This window comes from Meleagris gallopavo, chromosome 10, assembly GCF_905368555.1.
Source record: "Meleagris gallopavo chromosome 10, MGAL_WU_HG_1.1, whole genome shotgun sequence".
Lineage (NCBI taxonomy): Eukaryota > Metazoa > Chordata > Aves > Galliformes > Phasianidae > Meleagris > Meleagris gallopavo.
This window is the reverse complement of record NC_139413.1, coordinates 8,553,762-8,577,203: the sequence shown is the minus strand read 5'-3', so window position 1 is coordinate 8,577,203 and position 23,442 is coordinate 8,553,762. Positions and strand designations below refer to the sequence as shown.

Below are 23,442 nucleotides of genomic sequence, written 5' to 3'. Positions count from 1 at the left end.
AGGGGCTCCAAAATACAGAAGTTTTCAAACTATTACCTTAATTTAAACAAACAAATGACTAAATAAATTATGATCATCCTATAATTGGGACTGTTTAAAAAATAGTCATTTTTCAGTTTTTGTTAAGTCTCAGATCAAACACATTACATTATCAATCAATTCATTCATCAGTGTTTGCTGATGTTGTTTTAGCCCTATGGGGCTTCAAGTGATAATTTTGCTCTTTATATTCTTGTGCATATAAGCTACAATTTGTTATCAAAATGACCCAGAGTAATAGAGAAATTCCAGTGCTTTCATGAATAATATGCAAAACTGGATGCAAAACTCTCAACATTCCAAAGAGAGATAGAATTTAAATTCAAAAGAACAGCCTGCCTGAAATACCTCCCAAAAACCTACAGAAACACATTAATAAAAACAGCAGCCAGATTTGGTGATATTCACAAAGCAACAAGAACAATAACAAAAAACAAACAAAAACAAACACACACAAAAAAGCAGACCAATTTAAGCTATTGTAACAACACTAGCACAAAAATTTTTATTTATTTTATTTATTTATTATATTTATTTTATTTTATTTTATTTTTCACTATAAAGTATTTTTTCTTATTCTGTGCAGCCAGAGGAAATATTAATTTTGTATTCCATCAGGTTATGTGGCACTGGTGATGCCACACCTTGCCTTCTGTGCTCAGTTTTGAGCTCTGGGGGAAAGAAACCAATCAACCCACCACCACCACCACCACCACTAAAATAGGAAGCAGTAATGTCTATATTGACTCTTGTCTCCATCAGGAAATATATTCAAAATCTAGTGGGAAGGGTTCTTCTGTTCTTCTTGTCATAAATTTCACATGAACGCAATTAAAAAAAAATATCCAGTATGGATAAAAATACTAAACGTTTAATTAAAAATCATATTAAATAATCAAAAATGAAACACTACTGATATAAATGTTAGTAAAAATAATAATGTTAATAATTTTGTGGACGAATAGTAGTAACATGCATAAAATTGCAATTAAGTACAATAAGAAATTACATATTTCCTGTGTTAGTGTCAGCCTTGTTTGCAACAATTAGCCAATGAGACTTACTTGATGCATTCGTTTCAAAGACGTATTTAACTGGATCTCCCAAAAAGATTTCTTCCCCACACTTGCTGTTTTTAAATGCGCTTATAGACACAGAGCCATTACTATAAGGTTCTAAATGATGACAAGTAAAGCTGGTCTGTTTCACGGTAACATTGTCTTAAAAAAGAAAAATGAAATTTAGATTTATGCACGTGATCTCTTGCACCTCATCAGAGTTATGCAAATCCACTGTTGTGTACTTCCATTTTAATTACTATCTAAATTTGACATATTTTCTGAAATAACATATCAGGCCTCTTTCTTTTCAAAATGTCATTTTCCAGCATGTTTCTTATTTTGAAGAAAAGCTCACAGACAGAATATATGGTCCCAGTATAATGGGGACAGACACATCCATCTAAATGTAACATAGTCTAAAACAGCATAGAGGAAGGGAGTGAGAAGAACCTGGATTTACTTGTCTAAGCATATATATATAATCCTGTACTTAGCACCCCCACCTTTTACATATATTATTTTTACAGAGAAGGCAGCCCCCTTTTTGCACTTTCCACCATTTCAGTAAGCAGTCACAAATCTGTAGTCCTTCTTAAAAGTTCAATTCTGTTTATCATCCTTGAAGGAATGAACAGGTTCAGTGCTGCTTTAGGACAAACTACCCACAAAGGTTCTTAACCTTTCCATAAAAAAACAGGGTTTTCCCTAGGGGAAAAAAAAAAAATTCTCACAAATTTCTGATTTGTTAAAAATTAGAATTCTAAATAGGAATGTATCTTCTCAGTAAATATATTAACAAGCTGTAGGTGCATTTGCTGAGGCAGAGAGTACTGTGCTAAAAACTTATCAGGTAACTGATCCTATTGGGACATTTTTATTGCAAGACACATGAGAACTGAAGTGTGACAGAGTGACATCCTGAGATGATAAAATGATAAAATATACCACACTGTTGAAGTGGAGCAACCCATCTTAAAGAAATGTTAAAAAAAATGTTTGTACAAAAAATGTGTTTAATTGTTTTTACTGGACAGGTTTAAGAAATATGTTTGGAAAATTCACCATGTTCAGTGCCTTGTAAATATTAAAATATGTATGCAATTATTCTATAACAAAGGGGCAATCCTTACGTTTAACACTGTCATTGCATGTCACAACATAGCCATCTATATGTTTTTCTGATGCACTGGTAGGTTCCACCCACGTAAATGTTACATTTCTGGCAGTAGTATCTATCGTGAGATTTCCTGGTACTTTTGGAGCTGTTTGAAAAAAATGTGATAGGAAGAAAAAGTTTGAACGAAAATGCAAAGCACCCCTTTTTATATCTACTTTGATTAAATTAAATTTCATTAGACAGTACACAAGATACCAATATTATTTAACATTTTGCATAGCACATTTCATTCAGAGAAATTATACATAACTATAAAGAGAGGACATACAAAATCATAAAAATCAGACAAATTTCATAAATTTATTAAATTTGAGACACAGATGAATACAGCAATATCATATATTACTAAAATTTTCCAACAATTCCAGTTAAAATCAAATATTTTAAATTCCTTACAATTTTAACCACATATACATATATTTTAATCCTGAAATATTCTTTACAGGTTACATGTTTTAGGGTTATTTTCTGTTTAATTCAGAAAATAAAGCTAAACCATTTAGCCATCTCCAAGGGCAATGCTGTAGAAAAACATACCATTTTCTCTGGAGACATTGTTTGCAATTATTCTATCACATCTTTCTTCAAAAGCCAGAATTCAACTCTTGTTTTTGGCTACGCCTGCACCTTCAGGTGCTGGGCAGCCTGGTCTAGTGGTTGGCAACCCTGCCCATGGCAGGGGAGTTGAAACTAATTGATCTTTAAGGTCCCTTTCATCCCAGGCAATTCTATGATATGATTCTATGATTCACTGAAACTTGCTTACATTAAGCCAAGTTCTCTCCCTTAAAAAAAAAAGTTAATTAATCTGAGAGAAGGAGAGAATGGCTTCAGACTGCAGGTCTGAGTCAGGGGCTGGAAAAGGAAAAGACAATTGCAACTATGGTCAAAAAATACAAAGGACAGGAGATGGGGGTAGCAGGAGCTGGCAGAGAATCTGAGACTGGCTGAGCATAAGTCGCACAAATATCTTCATCCTCAGGAAAAGAGTGGAATTCATAATGGGTTTTTCTAGAAATATATGGAACGTAAAGCAAAAATAAGCATTATACTTACCATCATAATCTGTGGTTATATTGATATCATTGGTGAAGTTCTTTTCAAAAAAATGTACCGTAACACTGCAGATGTACTCACTGTCCGATAATAAAGACTTTAGCGATATGGAGTCATTAATTGATTTCCAAGTGCGTTCTGAACTTGAATTATCTGTGGACACAAAAATGTCTTATGAATATTTTTCACAACTCTAAAAGTACATAATATCATTTTAAATGAGATTTGCTCTTCTGCATTTAATCAATACAATATCTAGAAAATTACAGAAGTACCTCAAACAGAAAAGTATACAAGCTCATCTGATGACTGAGTTCTATGTGCTTTCATCTCAATTCAGTTTGCATAGATCTTTACTTTTCATCACTAACACTCATATGATTTTACTCTCCAACAGTTTAAGTATAGAAATAAAGCAATTCATGTCAGAAACTTGAAGAGTCACAGGTTCTTAGAAGCTCACCCATCACCATCTTCAGCTCCCTCAAGTGCAAAACCTCAGTCCCAGGACACTGAAATCATAGACTTTATTCTGAATTGGAAGGGACCGAAAGGATCATGGAGTTCAATTGCAGCGCAAAATAAAAAACCATATATCTCAGAGCACTGTTGAAACATTTCTTGAACACCAGCAGACTTGGGAACACGACCATTTCCCTGGGGAACTGTTGCAGTGCTTGGCTATCTTATCTGAGGAGAACTTTTACCATCAACTAAAACCCCCAGATCTCTGTACGGAGGGCTGCGCTGCAGCACTTTGTTCCCCAGGCTATATGAGCTTGCAAGATTACACAATTCCAGGTGCAGAATCCAGCATTCGCTCTTGTTAAATTTTACAGTTAGTGACTGCCAAGCACTCTATTCTATCAAGATCTCTGTGTAAGGCAGCTCTACCATTATGGGGAGCAACAGCTCTTCCCTATTCAGTATCATCTGCAAACTCAGCCTGCATTCAATGTTTGAGTCCAGATCACTGATAAAAACAATGAAGAGAACGTTCATCATACATTTTTTTGGGACATGAGGATATATATCTTCTGCACAACATCTGAACCAATGTTCAGAATACCATTGAACCATTGTTTTCTCAGACTCCAAAGCTGGCAAACTCCAAGACCAGAGTGCCTCAACTCTCACTGTACAGAAGCCTGCAGAGCCAGCTGCCTAGGAGTCTGCAAGGAAGCAGCTCACAGCAGACACTCAAGTCTCTAAGCTCTCACTTTTCCTTCAGGCCATCAAGCAGGAGCTCAAAAGCTCCTTACGCCTGCAATTTGTGAAGCTAGGAATCTCAGCAAGTGAGCCTTCTGGGCTTGAACTCTTCCCACATGTCCTGCAGGGCACAAAAACCCAAGGGTAGTTTCTGACTTGCTGACCTCAGAAATTCTGAACAACTCTTCCCTCACACTAATACAAACAATTTAAATCTGCCAGACTCATCCAAAAACTTCTACGTTGCTTAAAAAATAATAAAAAATGATCAGCATTTAAAATATGTTAGATGTATCTTACTCGTTTTGCAGCTAACAGCCACATTAGGACAGCCATCTTCACAATCTCTACATAAAGAATTTAAATGCAATTTTGCAGTGTTGTTTCCAATGCACGTGGTATTAAAAGTATACCTTTTTTCATCTAGAAAAGATTAAAATTAAATATCACTGTGATTGATTTGTTATTTTATATTTATTTGTTCTGCAACATGAAGACACAATTAGCACAGAATAACATGCAAAGAATTTAGAAGCTGAAACTGAAAACTAAAAGGTGTTCATGAAATAAAAGACAATGTTGGCATTCAAATAAAAAATGGAACTTCTAATCCATCAAAAATAATATCATTAATGAACAAAACCTCAAGCATAAGTAATAGCTTTCAAGTACTCAGTTGCCCTGTTACTGTTAGCCATGCTGTATGTGGCCAACACAGATGAAGTTCATTTTTTACATTCACAATAAGAAAATTACATTTTTTACATGAAAACCTCTGTCAGAGTCCCTGAAAAGACAACAATAGATTAGAAAGACCATTACAGCTGAACTACCATATGGCAAAAAAACAAAAACAAAAAAAATAAAAAAGAAACTACTAAAACCCATGTATACCTACCAGGTGGAATAGTAAGATACATGTCGTTGCAACCAGCAGATTTAACTGTATATCTTCTGCACCACTTAAGCACTACTGTGTTGTTGCTGGCACTCACTTGTGAGATCTCCCCATCTTTCTCCCAAATAGAATATTTTCTGTTTCCTTTAAGATTCTTTAGCGTAACTTCAGGTAAGTTATTCTTTTCTACTATAATCACGTCATCAATATCATTATCTAAAAGAGAAGGAAAAAATAGTCAACCATAATTTTATGACATTTTTTAAGAAGTATTAAATGTTTTCTTGGCACCCACAGCATCATACTTGTTTTAAGAATTAGAAAATATAGGAAAATTGGTTGCTTTTTTATACTTCATTTTTATTTTTATATAACTTCTACTTTAAAAACAGTTTAGTTAAAATTTACTTAGGAAAATAATCTTTTAAATCGTTCTCTAGTAAGGAAACATAAAGAATTTAAAAGATTAACATTCTGGAGCAATTTTTTTATTATTATTTAAAGCATCAATTGAAAGATTAATATTTTATTTTGACACATTGAATCAATTGCTTGAAGAGAAATTTAAGATCTTGTTCTAAACATTTCACAGCTATCTAGTACATAAGAAAAGCCATTCCTGAAAATCAGAGAGTGGAGTTATTTCAAAAAGAGAGAAATCAACATCCAAGCTTCGGATTTACGATAGCTACAAATTGTGTTTTGCAGCATGTGATTATTGGCGTGATGGGGGAAAATTAGAGAGGGCCTCGTGAAATGAACGTAGGTTCTTCCATAGCCCTGAACAGCCTAGTACAAGGGCAGTACAGCAGCTCTGTGCATGGAGATGAGAAGGCCAGAAGAGTTAATAACTTTAGCACCCATCTTCCAGAAATGCAAGACAGCTCAGATGGTAACTAATTTGTTTTTGTGATCAGCTTTCTTTGAGTTTACTGATTTGCACAACCAGTAGGGCTGAGATGAATAAGGGGCTTCTTTCTTACCACAAGGTTCTTCTGTTGTAGTACTTTCTGTGAGAAAAGAAAAAAAAAAAAAGAATGTATGCTTCTGACAGAGTGTTAGAGGAGTGCAACTGATAATGCTCAAAACTCTTCAATACATTACAAATATTGTAACTCCATTCACATCTCAAAAAGGGAAGAAAATATCAACTACCTACATACTTCTCTTAGCCAGTTCTTTTAAAGATGCATGCTTCACCATGTTCAAGTGGTGTCAAATTGCTTCTTCATAACAATACTCCATACAAAGTTATACCAGAATATTCCAAATTCACTCATTCTCCGTGATATGAGTTATAACAGTATCCCAAAATACATATGCTATGTAATGCCTAACTGACAGTTTCTAGTATCGCTAAAGAAACAAAATTGACCTACTTTATGCATAGCTACTCTTTCTGAAAACAGATTCATTCAACATTACACACTAATTTACAATTATTTTTTTACTGGAATATCCATAAAAGGAATTAAGAACCAGTGTATAGTAGAAATCTGTACAGAAGCTCAACCAAAGAACTTCATCCTGCAACCAATTATTTAAAATGCACTAAGGTAAAAGTATTATCCAAAGAGACTGAAATCAGAAGAAAGGCCCTGGATTTGTGTCCCTCCAGCACTGGAGCCAGCTGGCTGCTATTCTTCATTCACTCAGCAAATAGTATATCTCATGTCTTGTGCTATTAATAATATTGCTTAAAACAAACAAACAAACAAAAAAACTCTGAAGTTTAATGCAGTATTCCTAAAGTTTGATTTTAAATAAATCAGGATTATTTCTCTCATTCTAACACATTTTCTGTGCTTGCAGTATCATAATTGTGACAGCTGTGTGCAAGTTTGTCACCTATTATGCTAGTGGGGATGGTCTCAGTGCTTGCTGGCATGGTGACTGCTGAGGTGGTGCTGTGCAAGGATGTTGAACTGTAATAATCTGTAAGGGAATAAACAACACATCAGCATTTAAGAACTATTAAGACTATTGATATAGCTATGTCACTAGTAATATCATACACTATACTCCCTCCTCCCCCTTTATTTTTTTTAAATCCAGGGTTTTTCTAAGTTAGAGAAAAGTGCTGAAAGAAGGACCATGCTAATTTATCCAATAAAAGAAAGCTAACTCTTAGGAATATAGCATTTAAAAATGAATTTTGCCACAGAAGGAGACCATTCTTTCTGTTGTTTTTTTTTTTAATGCATAATCCAGGATAGAGTCAATAGAATAGAGTACAATAAAAACTGCTTTAATGTTTGTGAACAAGGAACTAAGGCACAGTGCTGTGTTCTTACAATAATACACAACTATGAATAGTGCTCGTGCTCCTTCAGAAACAATAATCCAGCTGGGTTTATTTGGCAGATAAGATACACTGCTCATGATGTTACTTACTGTTAGTATTTATCCCATTGCTTACAAACCACTGACAAGTTCCTCTTTTCTTGTAGGTCCATTTGTGTGGTTCTTGCTTTGATAGCAGCCTCATTCACCAGAGTTATGATACTACTGAGGTGACTGCAAGACTTTTCCATCAGATACCAGATCCCAAGTACAATTGGGCTCTTGCCACTATGCTGAATTGCAAGTGCCTGTTCTATCTGATAAACCACAAGGTGGAAAAAGTTACCCTAAGGTCAAATAACTCTGTTTATCCCTATAGCTCCGAGGGCATTGCATGGCACCTGAAAGAAGTAAGCAAACCTGATGCAGTCTGATGAAAGGCAGTGAGAGTGCGTGTGGTGAGGGCAACAGGGCTGCTATGCTGCGAGTGGCTGAGTCCCGTGGTCGGACTGGAGCCTGTGTGCGTGGAGAGGTGTGTGCTGGCTGCGGGAGAGGCACCTGTTGTGAGAGGCACAGCATCAAACGCTTTGGAGACATTAACTCGAGGAGAGACACAAAACTGCACACAGCTCTGCTGAGGCAATGTGAACTTGGTAGGAATCAAAGATACCGTGTATGTACAAGGCTCACAGTGCTGGGGGGAACAGGAGGCAACTGAAAATCCTGCAAACGTAATCCATTATTGCACTAGTTGCACATCTTCTATAATATATGCTGAGTTTAAATATTCTCAAGTATATCACTCAAAAACAGACTTGTTTGGTATTCTACCCTCTTAAAAAAGCATATTTCATTTCATCGGGCTGAATGAAAAGGCATTTCACAAGATGACAGTGAGCAGGAAAAGGGAAGAAGAAACCGTAACAAAAAGGTGTCAATAAAGTTCTGTAATTAAAATTAAACATTTCTTACCTGTTGCTGCTGGCTGAACTCCTTAAGAAGAGAAAGAGAGAGAAAAAAAATAGATATACATCACACTTTCAAGAATCATACACAGTCAACAACAAAAATAATAATAAAAAAGAATAATTTCTCCTATCAGCTGAGCTCTCCCTGGGGAATCACTTATTCTAAAGTAACATTTAAAGATATGTAGCAACAACAAGGACCCCAAAACATCAAGCATATAGTGCATGAACTGATACTGTTCACATTAAAGTTCCATTTTCTTGAGTCTTGAGGGAGTCTGTGCCAAGCAGCCTAAGGCATGGTCATAGCTTCAAGGAAGGCTGTGATGGACGCCAGCTCAGCTGAAACAGAAGAGCAGCAGTGCCACGGTCTCAATTTCATGGTTACCTGCAGTGGTGCTTGGAGGTGAGAATGATGTGGAGCGTGTAGGTAACGTAGAGGGGAGAGAGCTGGCAGAGGTCAGATTATCATTTCCTTCTGCGCAGTGAGAAAAAGATATCATCAAGTGAGAAATGCATGAAGGTGAGAAGCTCATTTACATTAGAAAAAGACTGGAAGTTTGTATGGCTTTCTCTAAGTAACGTTTCTTAGGACAGAAGATACTGAACAGTAAATGGCATTTTCATATTTTTCAGTGTATTTTGCAATAATAAAAACTAAAACTTTCAAAATCTTTCAGTTCATCACAAAGCAGTGTGTATGAGTAATATCAACAAATGGAGCTAGACTTGAGTGAAAGAAGAATGAATTTATTAGCAAGAAAAACACCAAGTTTACTTCTCAAGGAAAACCTTACTGGTGTATAGCCCACAACATGAAAGCTAGAAATATTTGACTCAATATTACTAAAAGCCCTTTCCTTTTACTAATACTCATTCCTATATCCCAGCACTTTTCCTGGACCACCCTGCTGATATTTAAAAAATTCTTCTGAAAGCGATCAGTTAACCTCTTATAAACTACTCCCTGATTTCAGCTGGAAGCTGTGACTTTTTCACAGCTACAAAAATAAACCTCAGCTTAACACTTTGCTTTGAAACTTCGACCAAAACCATTCTAGATATGTGTAATGTAATATCAGACAAAAACAAATGACAATGACTGGAACTGTGAGAACAACAACTTGCAGGAACATCCACCATAAAGCAAAAGTTTGTCCTCATCATTGTATCTTTTGCTCACTTTGAGGATTAGAAGCTTCCACTTGATCTTTTGAACCAACAAAGTACCTTCAGCATCTGAAATCTCAGGTAAGGACTGGAAACTTTGTTAACATCAATTGTATAATCAAGCTATATAGAGTAAGCTGCTATGTAATGCTAACATAAAATCATATTTGCCATAATCCATTCACTTTCCAAGTATCTTCATATTTTTTAAATCCAGTGTTTGAAAGCTGGCAATTAGTCACTTTCAGTGTCATGGTATGATTTTCTTTCTTCAGTCAGCTTATCAGCAGAAGAATCAATTATTCCTCCTTCTTCCCAAGCCTTGCCTTGCTTCAGTGCATTAAGTATACTTCATGCCTAAAATTTACTTTCTGTAAGCATCTGTACAGACTGACTTTCAGTTTAAAAAAAAATAATAATAAAAGGAGTTGAAATATCACAAGGTGGCGAATTAAACAAAATATTTTCTAGGTGTTTAATGGAAATGTGATGAAGGCAAAAATGTATAATTAAAGATTCCCTCTTTTAACTTAAATTGGGTAATAAGAGCAAAAACGTTGTCACAGTTGTAATTCAGGCTGTCTCACTGATTTCCTTACAGACCCTGTGAAAGCCATTTTCCTCATTCTTTCCCTTGTAAAGTTAGGAACGATTATACTACTGTAAATACAGTTTCTTGCTTGCTCATGGTGGCAGATGCTACATGTTACCATGTTACACACAATCAAAGAACTAACGAAGTTTGGAGAGAGATGACAGAGGAGATTGTCCTGTCCAATCTGACCCACACCCGGTCAGCTAGAGAAGATCATTTCTTAAAGCAGTCTGGAAAAAATAACAGTCCTAGATTACCTTTTTTAACTTGGAATAAGCACTGGCATTTTAACAGAACTGCATGGCAATTTCATGTCATTCTGAGCGGTTTATAAATCTCCTGTTTTGTGATTCAATGCTATTATTTATTATGGCAATGGAATAGGATGCAGTTAGGAAGAATTCAATAGGTGGCACCAAAACACTAAAGAAGTCCTCTCAAACAGTAAGGCAGATATAAATTTGCAGAGAGATCCTAGGTAAACTGAAGGAACAAAAGGGAATCCAGCAAACAAACTGTAAGACTCCAGTATGAGTAGGCATGTTGCTAAAAGTAATTTACTTTTCTCTAAATGTCCCGCAGTTGTCAAATACATCTGAGCCAATCTCTGGCTAACAAAGTTAACTGCAAAGTCCAAACTGTTTGCTCACACTTATATTCTAAAACGTCTCTGGAAATCTGGAGGTTGAAATCTAAGAATATCTTTAAAATTAATAAGGATGTTCAGCCCACCAAAACCATACCAAGCAGCATGAAAGTCTGATGATCAACAAACTGAGCAAGTCAGTCTGGGTTTAAACAGGAAATGCGTTTCTCTCATCTTAAAGTGCATCCATTAAGAAGCTGTTTTTAAGATAATACACAGAGGTTAGCCTCAGATAATCCTAGTACGAGAATTAAAGCACATAAAAAGTACTAAAAAGCGCATTCAAGCTTCTTTTGCTTTCTCTTAATTTGGCCACTGTCTTGTTTCTGCTGACTTACCCAGAAGACTTATGATCTATCAATAGTGTTTGAGCAGTTCTAGCCTTGGCCAGGTACCTTGCAAAAAGATCCCACCAGCACATCCTGCCAGCAGATGGGCAGCTTGGCTAATTCGTTTGGTTCTCTTTTATGTCTCACTGTCAGTTGGCAGACAAGAGTACAGCTGCTGCTTAAAAGAAAGGTTTTAGTTGAGATGACAGTGTCTCAAAGAAATACTCCTAAACTGGATGAGCTAATCATGCTTTCTCCTGAAAGCCTGAAGGCATTCAGGCCCTAAGATTGAAAACGTGGGACTATTATATTTTATGTTCAACAAGAGTAAACAGAATAACTTTGAAAGAAGCCAGGCTACAAAAAAATAAACCCGACAACCACAAACATCTTAAACCCCAAGGAGAACAAGGTGTAAGGTCACATTTAGAGGCCCAGGAGCAGCTTTGTCACTACTGCACTTATGACTTTGGACCTCCTGTAGTGAACTATGGTTGTACTCTTCTAAGAAGTTAATGTTTGTTGATGTTCTCTAAGGAAAGGCACAATAAAGTGCCTTCACTTGGAAGAAACAAGCAACTCAAGAGCAGACAGCTAAAGTCTAGGATATGTTAAAAGTGCGCTTCAAGGTACAACCTCTTAAAAGCAGAACTCTCCAACACATGCTTCATGTGCTTGTGTGTAATTAAATAAAACTCCTATTACATAAACAGAAGAACTTGCGTTAAAATCCTGAAAACTTAATGTTTTTACGGACAAAAAGACATAAACTGAAGCACATCTCCCATCACGGAAGGTTGAGGGAGCTAGGCTTGGAGGAGAGAAGACTTCAGAGAGACCTCATTGCAGCCTTCCAGTACTTGAAGGGAGCTTCGAAGCAGGAAGGGGACCAATCTCTTACAGAGGAAATAGTGATAGGACAGAGAGGAATGGCTTTAAACTAAAAGAGGCAAAGTTTGAGTTAGATGTTGAAAAGAAATTCTTTACTTAGAGGGTGGCGAGGCCCTGGCACAAGCTGCCCAGAAAAGTTGTGGATGCCCCATCCCTGGAGGTGCCCAACGCCAGGGCACTGGTGCTGTGGGCAGGGTTGTGCCTGCAGGCAGGTCGTACACAAGTCCTTTGGTGCACACAGCTCAGAGAAATGAAGAAAGGAGGGCCCCTTTCTGCCGACAGTGCATTTGGCTTTTTAATCTAGCGTGGTGCCATACCTACTGGCTCTTTGTATCCAGCTGCACTCTGCATCTCTGCTTGAGCTGGGGAGGGGCAGAGAAAGTAATCCTCTCAGCCTCGTGTCTGCATCTGGGCTCCTCTGCCAGGAGAAAAGCTCAGTGATTCTGCACAGCTGCCGCCCTCTCCCAGGTGCTCTCTACCCTTTGGCATATTGGACAGACCCCACACCCCCCACCTAGCAGGGCTACAGACAAGCAGCCAGCAAAGGTCCAGAATAGGTCTTCCCCCTTTTTACAGTTTCAGCAGGGGCAGGTTCTTCACGCCTGCACTGAAAGTAACAGGATGTGGTCTTGTTCAGATGGAGTAAAGCTCTCTGAGGGGGTCCTCTAGCAAAGAGCACAGACATTAGTCAGCTCCACTGCAAGCCAATCCTAAATTGCAAAAAAAAAAAAGAACAGTTCCTAGTGGGAGGTGAAGGGTGAGTAAGGCAAGGAGCCTTACAAAATGCTGCCAGCCGCCCTGCTTTGATTTATTTTTAAACTTCAAGTGGGATAGGATGTAATTCACACCTACTTTAAGGCTCCCTTCTGCTGCCAGAGCCGGCTGAGGAGACATTAAAGTAAATGAGCATCAAGGCCAGAGATGTTACTGCTTCTTTTGGCCACAAACACAAAATAAAGAGATCCATTGCTACTTTATAAATAAACCTGGGAAAACCTATGAGTAGGCTTGCAAACACTTAAACGTCTGAGTATTTCTATACCACAGAGGATGCCCCAAATTTTAAAAGTAGAATCATGTGTGCCGAAGTGCTTCCACGGTCAGAGTGCAGAACTGCACTTCAATCTTTATCATTGTGTCTTGAGGATGAAAAATAAAGCTGTTTTTATTTTCCGGACAACTTGCTGCTTTTTGAAAATTAACGAAAATAAAGACACATACAGTTCACACAAAAAACACATGAAATTTTGCATGCTTTCAGTTATAAAGAAAATAAAAATTAATCCTTCAAATTTAACATGTAGAAACTTTCTCAGGAAACTGGGACAATTCAGATAGATGGTCCTAAACAAATGCTAAGGGTTTTGTTTGCTATGGATGGAGATACGAAAGCACTTCAAAATAATCTATAACCCTAATGATAAAAAAAACTTCAGCAATCCTAGGAATGCTACAAACAAGAGAAGCTGAGAATTAAAAGTAATTAAGAATTAGAATTTCTATTTACACAGGAAATATGATATTTATTTTCATGTGGAACTCTAGGATAAAAATTTGGAATTATAAATTTTAATCTAAGAAAAATTCTTAAGTCTGTTGATCATAGATTGCCAATCACATCCTTTTGCCATCAGGATGTAAGCATTCATTCTGACTCTGCAAAATGATAATTAAACTAAAGAGTTTTGGTGTGAGCTTCTCAAACTGTTTCCTTTTATACAAATTCCTTAATTGTCCCCATTGCGGTTCCTCACAATACTGCAATCACAGTTTAAGAGTGTGATTCTGACAGCTCTTTTCTGCCTCTGGGGAACCAAAGGTTTTGTCCTTCCCAGGACAGGGGAACCTTTGCTCAGACCTGAGTGAAGGCACATTCCTTCAGCAAACCGTGTCTCAGGAGTAAGCACAGGTCTGCACACCAGCAAAGTATAATAGGATGCAGTACTGTATTTTTAATGAAAATTGACCTTTAAAATTAATACTTATTCTCGCTTGCCAACCATTGCCATGACCTCCTCCTTGCTCTCCACCTTCCAGGATGGGAGCTGCCTCTGTCCTTCACAGTTTCAGAGCCAACCAGAAACACTAAGCAGAAGGCAATGAATTCAAATTGACCAGAAATCAATACAAGGGCACGGGGTGGAATTAAGAAGAATTTATAGCTGGCAGATACAAGAGGGAACACAGTGTTGTAGGCTCAGGAAAGAGGGGGAATTACAAACATCAGAGTTTGTTAGCATCCACCAAATTAATACCAAGTATAGATTCTGCTATCATACAGAGCTTGTCTTAAGGAAAGAATAAGAAGAAAAGCTTAAGAAGAAAGATGGATTTTTTTTTTCCTCAGCTCATCTAGCTAATCTGAAATCTTTTTTTAATCAAAAACAAATTTCTGATTCTAATTTACTTTTCCTATAGAAAAAAATGCAGAGATAAACAGAAATTTCCCTCTAGAAATATTGATTTTATGGAAACATCTGTTACAAACAATATCTGGAGTTTGACAAAACCATAAATGTGGAGTAGAACATAACCCAAAGGCACTAATTCAAATGCATTTTGCCAGTTACACAGTTCTTACAAACTAATAAATATCTAGGAAGATAGTGCATTTATCAAGCAGAAGAAAAGCATTTCTATCAATTGTGCTGCATTTCAAATGCCCTCCTTGGTCTTCATAGGAATACTTTAGCTACAGTAACCCACTTGTTCGACTGCAGCTAACGATGCCTTTGCTGCTCTGTGGTTTCTCTCATGCTGTTTACTTCTGTTTTTCTTCTACAGAACCCTGCTCAAAAGGAAGAGGGTGCAGCATACTGTGGTTTTCAGCTTAAGCACTTCCAAATGGTGAAACTGTGTTACCATAGCACCCACATGCTCAAGCAATCAGACCTATCTCAGTGCTAAACCACAACTTCTCTAGTGCAGTCATGAAATTTCCCTATTAAACTCCTTCTTGCCAAATTTGCATTTTATAATTATTTTTAGTCGTACATTTAATTGTATCATTAACACGATACTGCTGAGGATGCTTTGCATGGAGAATTTGCGATGATGTGAATTGTCTCCAAGAGGGAAAAATATCAATTGCTGTTGTAACAGTTCATTGTGAAGTGTTGGCTACCATCCACAGTCATTACGAAACACCGATCCATGAGGGATGGAAGACTGGCTGTGATATTTGCTTGGCAATTTTGTGATACATCCAAAAGAAAAGATGTGCTAACGTTTTTGTTTCCTTTTGTATATTTTCAGTGTTTGAACATGTACAGAGCCAAGAGCCATGATCCTCTGTCAAGAATCAGTACCTAATTTCAGTTACAACTCTTCCAGGTCTGCTGTCCCTTCCTTGATCTTCTTTTTCCAAATTTACTGTGAGCAGGAAAAAAACACTTGGTCCAAACTGGTGGCTTAATGATATAATCTGGTTCTGGAAGTGCTGAGTGCAAATTGCTTATGGCAAGCAGAAGAAAGAAAGGATACGCACCTGTGGCACCCTCAATTCCTATGTTGTTTTTTATTGTTTTTGTTGTTGTTGTTGCTGTTGGTTTTTTTTGTTGTTGGTTTTTTTTTTTTTTCGTTTTTTTTGCAGTTGCCACTTCTGTTAGTCTGTTAGTTCTGGGGAGCTATTGAACATAGTTAAAGGTAGATCAGTTCCCAAGAGGTTTGAACAGAGACAGAAGCTGCAGCAGAGAACTCACTACTAGTGAGAGCATGAGGTGAGGGCAAACTTCTTCATCCTGGACCATCTCATTGGACCGTGGCTTATTTAAATGTCTACCTTCTCTATCCACCCTCTGCACTGCTTCAAGATAAAAGCATTATCTTGCATCGCATATCTCTCCCAGACTGCAAATTGCTTCTTATAATTTTCTCAGCAAAAGAAAATGAACTGGAACTGTTTCCCTAAACTATTCCTAATCAGCTCAGATGTCAAACCATGAACAATTTAACATAATATGAATTGCAGCATTTTGACTACTGATAACCTAAAGTCAGCTGACATCATAAACCTCCTGTACGCTAATATGAAATCCTGGGATCAACAGCTCTGTACCTACTGGGAATGTTGTTTCAGCAAGTGAGTTTCAAAAAGATGCAGCCAGCAATTTTAAAAAACAAATGAACCTCTCTTTCAAGAAAAGAGACCCGTCCATGATCTTTCCTTTATGTACCAGTACTTTTTTCTGATTTGTTGCTGTGTTAAAGACTAAAACAAATATAACACAGCTAACAGGCCCAGAGGTGCTGAGTTACAGAAATAAAAAGTTGATTTTCAGGTGCTCTGAACATCTATTTCTCCAACTGACATCACCAGCATTGCAAATACTTAGCTCTTCTACAAAACAGGATCTAAGTACAATCAGAAACGGAAAGAAATCATGCAGGCTGTAGAAAGACAAAATAATGTTTCCTTTAATATATATAACTTTTTTTAACATTAAATGTGTATTGCATTCACTCATTGAAGAGGTTTAGATGGAAGACTAACTTTCAAGGTAAGGTTGCTTCCTCCTATTTAGCTTTTATTTATAAGCAGAAATATTTTTATTTATAAAGCAGAAATAATTAATCTATCACAAAAATAACTACTCAGTGCTGTATTCTATGGATGCTGTATAAGACAGGTTATGACAGGAAAGGTTTCATTTGGACAGGGTGGACAAGAGGAACATTTCTTGTTTTACAAAGGAAAAACAATACACAAAAGTTGAGATAGATGTTCACACTTTCTTAAAAAAAAGTCTGTGCTACAATCAGGATCCTCAAATGACAAACCACACACCTGAAAAGCCCCATACTGGCTAAATCCACACACTTGAAAAGCGCCCCACTACCTAAAGCCAGTGGCCCTATTACACAGCAGAGCAATGCACAAGCCACTGCTCCATACCTCCCATGCACAGCACTGCACACCACTCCTCGGCCTACACAGCCTCAGCTTTTGAAGGATCCTTATTTAGAGCAGAGATTTGTGAATCAGAATAAAGGGGTTCTACTGAAACCCACCACCAGACAAAAAAAAAAAAAAAACCGAACACATTTTTTCCAGTGATCTAGCATTCCAGTGATCTAGCATCTTTCTTGCTCCAAGATAAACAGGACCCTCAGCAGTTCCTGTGCCCCAAAACCCCAGTGAGACATCACCAAGCAGTAATGCTCCAAATTATCTTCAGACAATTCCCATGACCCAAATTTCTTCCAGCATCAAGAAAGATCCTAACCAGCACTGACTGATAGATGCCTAGCTTCTGTTTTATAGAAAGAGAGAGTGCAGTGGGGAAAAACGTGCAGCTGGCTCACTGGAGAGCCATTCCCATATCAACTGCCTGCTAGATAGCTTCTTTACTGCCCTGGGCAGCAGCTGCAGCCAGCAAACATTGTTTCAAGAGAGAGAGAGATTGGACTCAGTCACCAATCTCTTTTTGATTTTTCTCCTACAGACGTTTAGGTCATAAATGACCAGCAAAGCCAAATGAACACCATTTATCAAACACACAACTGAATAACGTTTTTGTTATTCATAAAATATTATGATAAATGGAGTTCACCAATCAATAGCTAAGGCAACTGTACACTTGCTAGGTTACAATTTAAAGCAGTAAAACACGGTGTTATTAGGAAGTCTCATTCAACGATCAGATTCTACCACTATTACTAAAAAAAGTTAATTATCAGTGAACCATACCAATATTCTTTAGAAAAACTGTCAGCTAAGAGCTATTTATACACATTTTCTATGGAAAATCACATGGAATTACTTTTCTTTTTTTTTTATTTTATTATGTGAAAGTAGAAATTAGCCAAACTTCCTACATTCGACGGGTAGACTGAAATCCATCTTGCATTCAGATACCATAAGGAAAGTTGGGACTGTGACTAAATCCTACCCAGTGATCAAGCTGATGCTTCAATTCCACATTTTACTACTGCATCAGTAGCCAGACATGACTTCCATCTCTGTAACACTCATCTGCAAAGCAGAGATAACAGCACTATCCTACTAAGATGGCAGCGCTCAGGAGAAGAGACCTGCACCTCATGTCACACTAGAGGCAACGGAGGTGAACAGCTTACAGAGCAGCATTGGGCATGCACAGCTCCTCCTGGAGCCAGTAAATCTCTGAGCAAGAAGAGCTTCTCCATTCCTCTTTCCTTCTTTTCTGGCTTATTTGGTTGGTTGGTTGTTTTTGAAAGTTCAGATCATCATCGTTGGTGTCCAACCATGCCAGCATTCTAAATCCGTCCTTTTCTCTTGCTCTCAATTTGCTTTTTTCATTAAAACAACCATGGCACGTAAACCTCACTTTTAAGCAAGCAATTTGTCTGGGAGTCATACGAACAAGAAGAAAGAAATAGATCATGTTACTCCACTGTCAATTCTCTGATGACCATTCTTTTCTAAAAGACAGTGTGAGTTGAAAATTTCAGGAGATGAAAATACAGGCTCAGAACAGGATCCACTGGGCTCACAGGGATTGTGGTGCCCCAAATCACAGAGAAGAATGTGTGAAACGTAAAGCTCACATTCCTCAGGATCTGAATGAGACTAATTTTAGCACTGTTATAAATAATTCAGGAAAACAGGAACACAGTTTACATTTCTTTCTTTTGTGTGTAGCAAGTAATTTTTATTAGAGCTTCATAAATCTTTGCTTTTTTTTTTTTTTGCTTGCTTTGGATTATAATTTAGTATAAAAATGCTGAGTGAGTAGGGTGGGGAATATAATTAAAATCAAAGATACTAGATAAAGTATTCTAGAAAAAAAAAAATAGGGAACGACTTAATTTAGGAAAATAATTTTATGGACCTTTCAGTGTATAGGGACCCAGAGAAAGACCTCAGGCCAAAGCCAAGAGAACATCCAATTTCATCCTGCAACTAATTTAAACCCTTGCTATAGACACAGAAGCGTAAAAGCCAGGAAAATTAGCAGACCTTTAAATGTTTCTGATGTCTAATAATAAGAAAGATGTATGTAGTGGTACTACACATCTCACAAGTACAACTCCCACTTGGAAGTGAGAGGTCAGAAAAGCTACGTGAGCAGTAAAGTGAGTAGCAATTTGTATACACACGTACACAGATGGAGCATTTTGGAAGGAGCATGTGTAATGTCTCCTGTGAGGACAGGTGGAAAAGCTGACACAGAAAGATACAGTATGTGCAAACGTGGTTAAGATTTTACTCTTTGACAGTCTATACTTTTCCAGCCTCTGGCTGAAACAGTGATGAATTTACCACCACACAAGCTGGTAAACTAAATGCTTTTTCCTTTTTAAGTAAGGGAATGTATCAGAAATTCTGAATGTATCAGAGATTACTGAACATCTATCAAGCATTGAATATATTTGCCTCACAAATTTGATTATATGAACAAAGTAAAAAAAGACAAAATTTCTGGTAAATATTCATTTCCACACAGAAACTCATAATTGACTTCAGTAGGAATTAAAGCTGCAGTTTAAATTGAGTGTCTAAATGAGGAATGCTACGTTTGTGGCATAAGCATGTGACACATCCCTAATAACACCTCAGCAACAAATACAGATGGGCTTAATTCAGCATTCAGCTCTGCTGGCTAGGGAAGGTGTGAGCCTTTTCTCTGCTTGGTGTGCATAGACCAGCTCCAGTGTGGAACTGATGGGCATTCTGCACGCTGGTCTGCACCAGATGTGCACTCTGTTAGGAGTTACTTAGAAAAAACAAACTACAATCAAAACCCTGCACAATCTACAGCACCCGCAGCCAAATTTCATCAATTAATCTTCATAGTGACTAAAAATTTCAAACTTCGTTCATATTGAAATTATGGAAGATGATTTATAACTGTGCCCAACGTTAGCAGAACAATCGAGACTGCTATATTCAAAGACTCAAAAAAGCTGCATCTTTTCTGTCTGGACTTTTAAGATTAGCATCATACTCAAAAAGAAGAAATCTATTAAAAAGTAAAACGCTGTCTTCTGAATTCCTGTTTTGCTGCACAGAATGGTTTTTAAGAAGCTCCATGACTAGGAATACATGATGTTCTGCTCAGCGTAACACAGAAGGTATAAAATAAAATTGAATTGAAAGCTGTCTCTTCATTTTGGTTGATACCTGGGGCAGAGAGCTATCCTGAAGGAGTATGGTTTCTGAAGAATGAGAACAGACACTGAACTTCTATGAAAGCTTTCTCCAAAGATCACAAGAAAACAAGTTGCCATCCTCCACATGGCTGACTGGGAATCCAGCCACAGTTGGCCCTGCAGAGTGAGAGGCTGATGGCTGAGCGGGATCCCACTGCACTGGCCTCACAGGCCACTTCTCACTTGAGACCAATTACCATCTGACTGTGCTTTTCACCTGTGAGTGTGGGTCTAGACTGCATGAGGAATGCCAGAGCATCTGCTCTGCAGGCAGCAGTGAAGGTGCCTTACCTTGTGCAAAGATAGCACAATGGCTTCATAGCCAATTGTGCCTTGTCTTACAGTTTTAAGTTACTGGCAGTTGCTAATGAAAAACATCTTTTACTTCATCGGTGCTAAGGAGTGTTGGCAGCACGTTACCAAGTGTGGTTATAAAGACTCTGCTTATGGAGCTAGCTGTGTTACTGTCTGTACAGGGAAAACTGAGACACTAGTTTTGGTGTTTACCCATTATACAGTCTACAGTTTTGCTTGCTCTGCATCTGATGGTTTGGTAGAGACTTAGAGCTATTACTAAGTAAATAGAACCCTCTGCAACTCACCATCTCATCAAGAAGTGGGAGAAGGATTTTGAGAACTTTAACAGAACACAATTGTAGTAACTTTGTCCAACAAAACGTTTCATGTGGTCCTTTTCAGGCCATGCATTAGTGCTAACACTTAAAGTAAAGTATGATTATGTGCTAATATACTAACGGCCTTATACAAAGGGTTCATGGATAGCTGTAGGACTAAAAGGGCTCTGTTGCTTTGTGCAAATACACCAGCCTATGGGACTATCCGTTGGGAAAACTAAAACTGCAAAAGCCATATGTGTTCGGTTACTTCTTGCCATGTTATTTTTTTCTCGCCAGATCGTTTCTTATTCTTTGCTTCTTCTGGAACAGTTTCAGCAACCTGCCTCATTGGTGCAATGGCCCCCAGTGCTTAAGGGGCTGATCTCTTCCTGCCTGGCATAGTTTGTTTGCTCATGTCAAGCTCATCTCTGCCTCTACTGACAATGTCCCCACAGCACAAATATTTCCATCTAAAAGATGGCTCAGCCTTCTATAAAGTAATTTAGATCTGATTCTCCAGCAAGCCTGTGACATGGCCATAGTGCTCTGATTATCCTCTTGATTTTGAACAGATTTCAGTGGGGGAATATTGCTTGACTTCAGACAGACTAGCAAACTTAAAGAAAATTTGTTTCTTCTCAGAAGAACTGAAATTCAGAGGAATGCCCAAATTCACCAAATTTAGTTCCATTTAATCATATACTACTTAAAGATAAATAAAGAAATCTAATTCCTACCTCCATTCCTGCCCACCACTAGAAAGAAAATGTCAATTTCCATTAAGTATGTATCATTAGAAGTGTCCATGTACTCCAGAAATAGAAGACAGTTGCAATTTTTTCATGGTTTAAAGCTGGATAGTTTATAGGTTTTGATCAGAAATAAGAAATGACACAGGGAATAAGAGCAAATAATGATTACAGATGTACAAGAAGAGCCGGATTAACTACCATTTACAGGAACGTGCTCGCCTTAATTTGCAAAACTAATATGGCAGACAAGTATACAGAATGGAATTTTTCTCTTCCTCTGACACCAGCAGGATGAGTCCAAGTTGCATCAGAAGAGCTAGTTCACAGGATTTGCTTCCCACTATATGCAGCAAATCAAGCATAACTTAAGCACCATGGTGTTTTAGCAGCATCTGGAACTAATGGACTTCTTTTCATTTCCTGGTAAATGGCTGCCTGCAAGAACTTTATGGTATCACAGGATGTGGGTGCCTTAATTTTATCTCTCTTTTGCAGCGTGCTGGTCCGTACTTAGCAAACTAGCTCTCAGCTTGCATTTTAAGCTAGTGCTTCCCCGTTCCCATGGTAAGGCTGCCTGTCAACCCACAAATGAGTAAACTTCCTCACTGAGGTAAGCTGAATAGTAGCAATATACAAAAATATTAATGTTTCAGTCTACATTCGAAAACACAGAATTCTGCAAAACAAAATTACCAGAAAGCGTAATTGTCCTAATGATTCACTTTTTATCTTCAGCAAATTTCTTTAGTTACAGAGTACTACAACAGCAATGTCTACAACACAGGTCTCATAAAACATAGTATGAGACAGTTATCATCTAATAATTAGCAATTTCTGATTTAATTTCCATGAACATTACACTCTACACAGAAAATCCAGAGATTCTCCTAGACTAGGACTATTTGATTTGCCCAGTACAAACCAATGTACTTTTTCCTCTCAGTACGGCTGTGGCTTCTCCAAGTTGGCATGCTGGCTAACCTGGTCGTGACAACCTCTGCTACAGTACTGCCAGCAGGAACAAAGAGCTGCAGCTCCATACCAAGAGCCACTCAAGAAGATAGTAGGTCGTGATAATTAGAGATTGGGAAATAATTTAAGAAAATGTTTACAACACACTAATATACTTTAAAGTATATTGAATATGTGGTTGTTTTTTTTTTTTCAACCATGCAACAGCCTATAGACTAACAACGAAACATTCCACTTTCTTTTCCCAGTTAGTTAGCAATGCAATTGATCATTACCTAAAGATTATTCTTCCAGTCAAAGGCTTTCAGATAAACAGGTTACAGGGCTGGTGCACACTATTGCCTAGGATATCTATTTCCTTTTGTGGTTTTGTCCAAGAAACAACCCTGCAGACCTGCTTTTGAGAAAGTTCATAAGTCAAAAATAGATATACCAGTTCAAGATTAATTCTAAAATAAATGTATTATATTTTCCTTCTTCTAATCATATTTCAGTCAACACAAACTATGACAACGCAGACAAATAGCCCATTATCTGTTATCTATACTACGTATCTGATCCCTTTTTCCCTACAGTATTGTTCCTTGGACCTTCGAAAAAAACACTTTTATCAGTGAGACAGCTGTTTGAGAAAGAGATTGGAACT

The 23,442-nt window shown here is 37.5% G+C and overlaps 1 protein-coding gene across 8 annotated transcripts in view; it reads right to left on the bottom strand.

Annotated features, from left to right (window-relative positions):
- The window catches only part of PTPRC (protein tyrosine phosphatase receptor type C), a 143,105-nt gene that overhangs the window by 19,714 nt on the left and 99,949 nt on the right, over nucleotides 1-23,442 (bottom strand). For 2 of the 8 annotated variants that reach the window (XM_085232004.1, XM_085232005.1), the window contains 10 exons: nucleotides 9,080-9,169; nucleotides 8,696-8,716; nucleotides 8,144-8,281; nucleotides 7,289-7,375; nucleotides 6,424-6,450; nucleotides 5,441-5,656; nucleotides 4,843-4,965; nucleotides 3,334-3,486; nucleotides 2,231-2,362; nucleotides 1,104-1,259 (listed from right to left, as the gene is read on the bottom strand). In XM_085232004.1, coding sequence (XP_085088130.1) covers nucleotides 1,104-1,259; nucleotides 2,231-2,362; nucleotides 3,334-3,486; nucleotides 4,843-4,965; nucleotides 5,441-5,656; nucleotides 6,424-6,450; nucleotides 7,289-7,375; nucleotides 8,144-8,281; nucleotides 8,696-8,716; nucleotides 9,080-9,169 — 1,143 coding nt within the window. The remainder of the gene's footprint in view (nucleotides 1-1,103; nucleotides 1,260-2,230; nucleotides 2,363-3,333; nucleotides 3,487-4,842; nucleotides 4,966-5,440; nucleotides 5,657-6,423; nucleotides 6,451-7,288; nucleotides 7,376-8,143; nucleotides 8,282-8,695; nucleotides 8,717-9,079; nucleotides 9,170-23,442) is intronic. The other 6 variants (XM_085232006.1, XM_019618517.3, XM_085232008.1 and 3 more) reach the window with 5 other exon arrangements.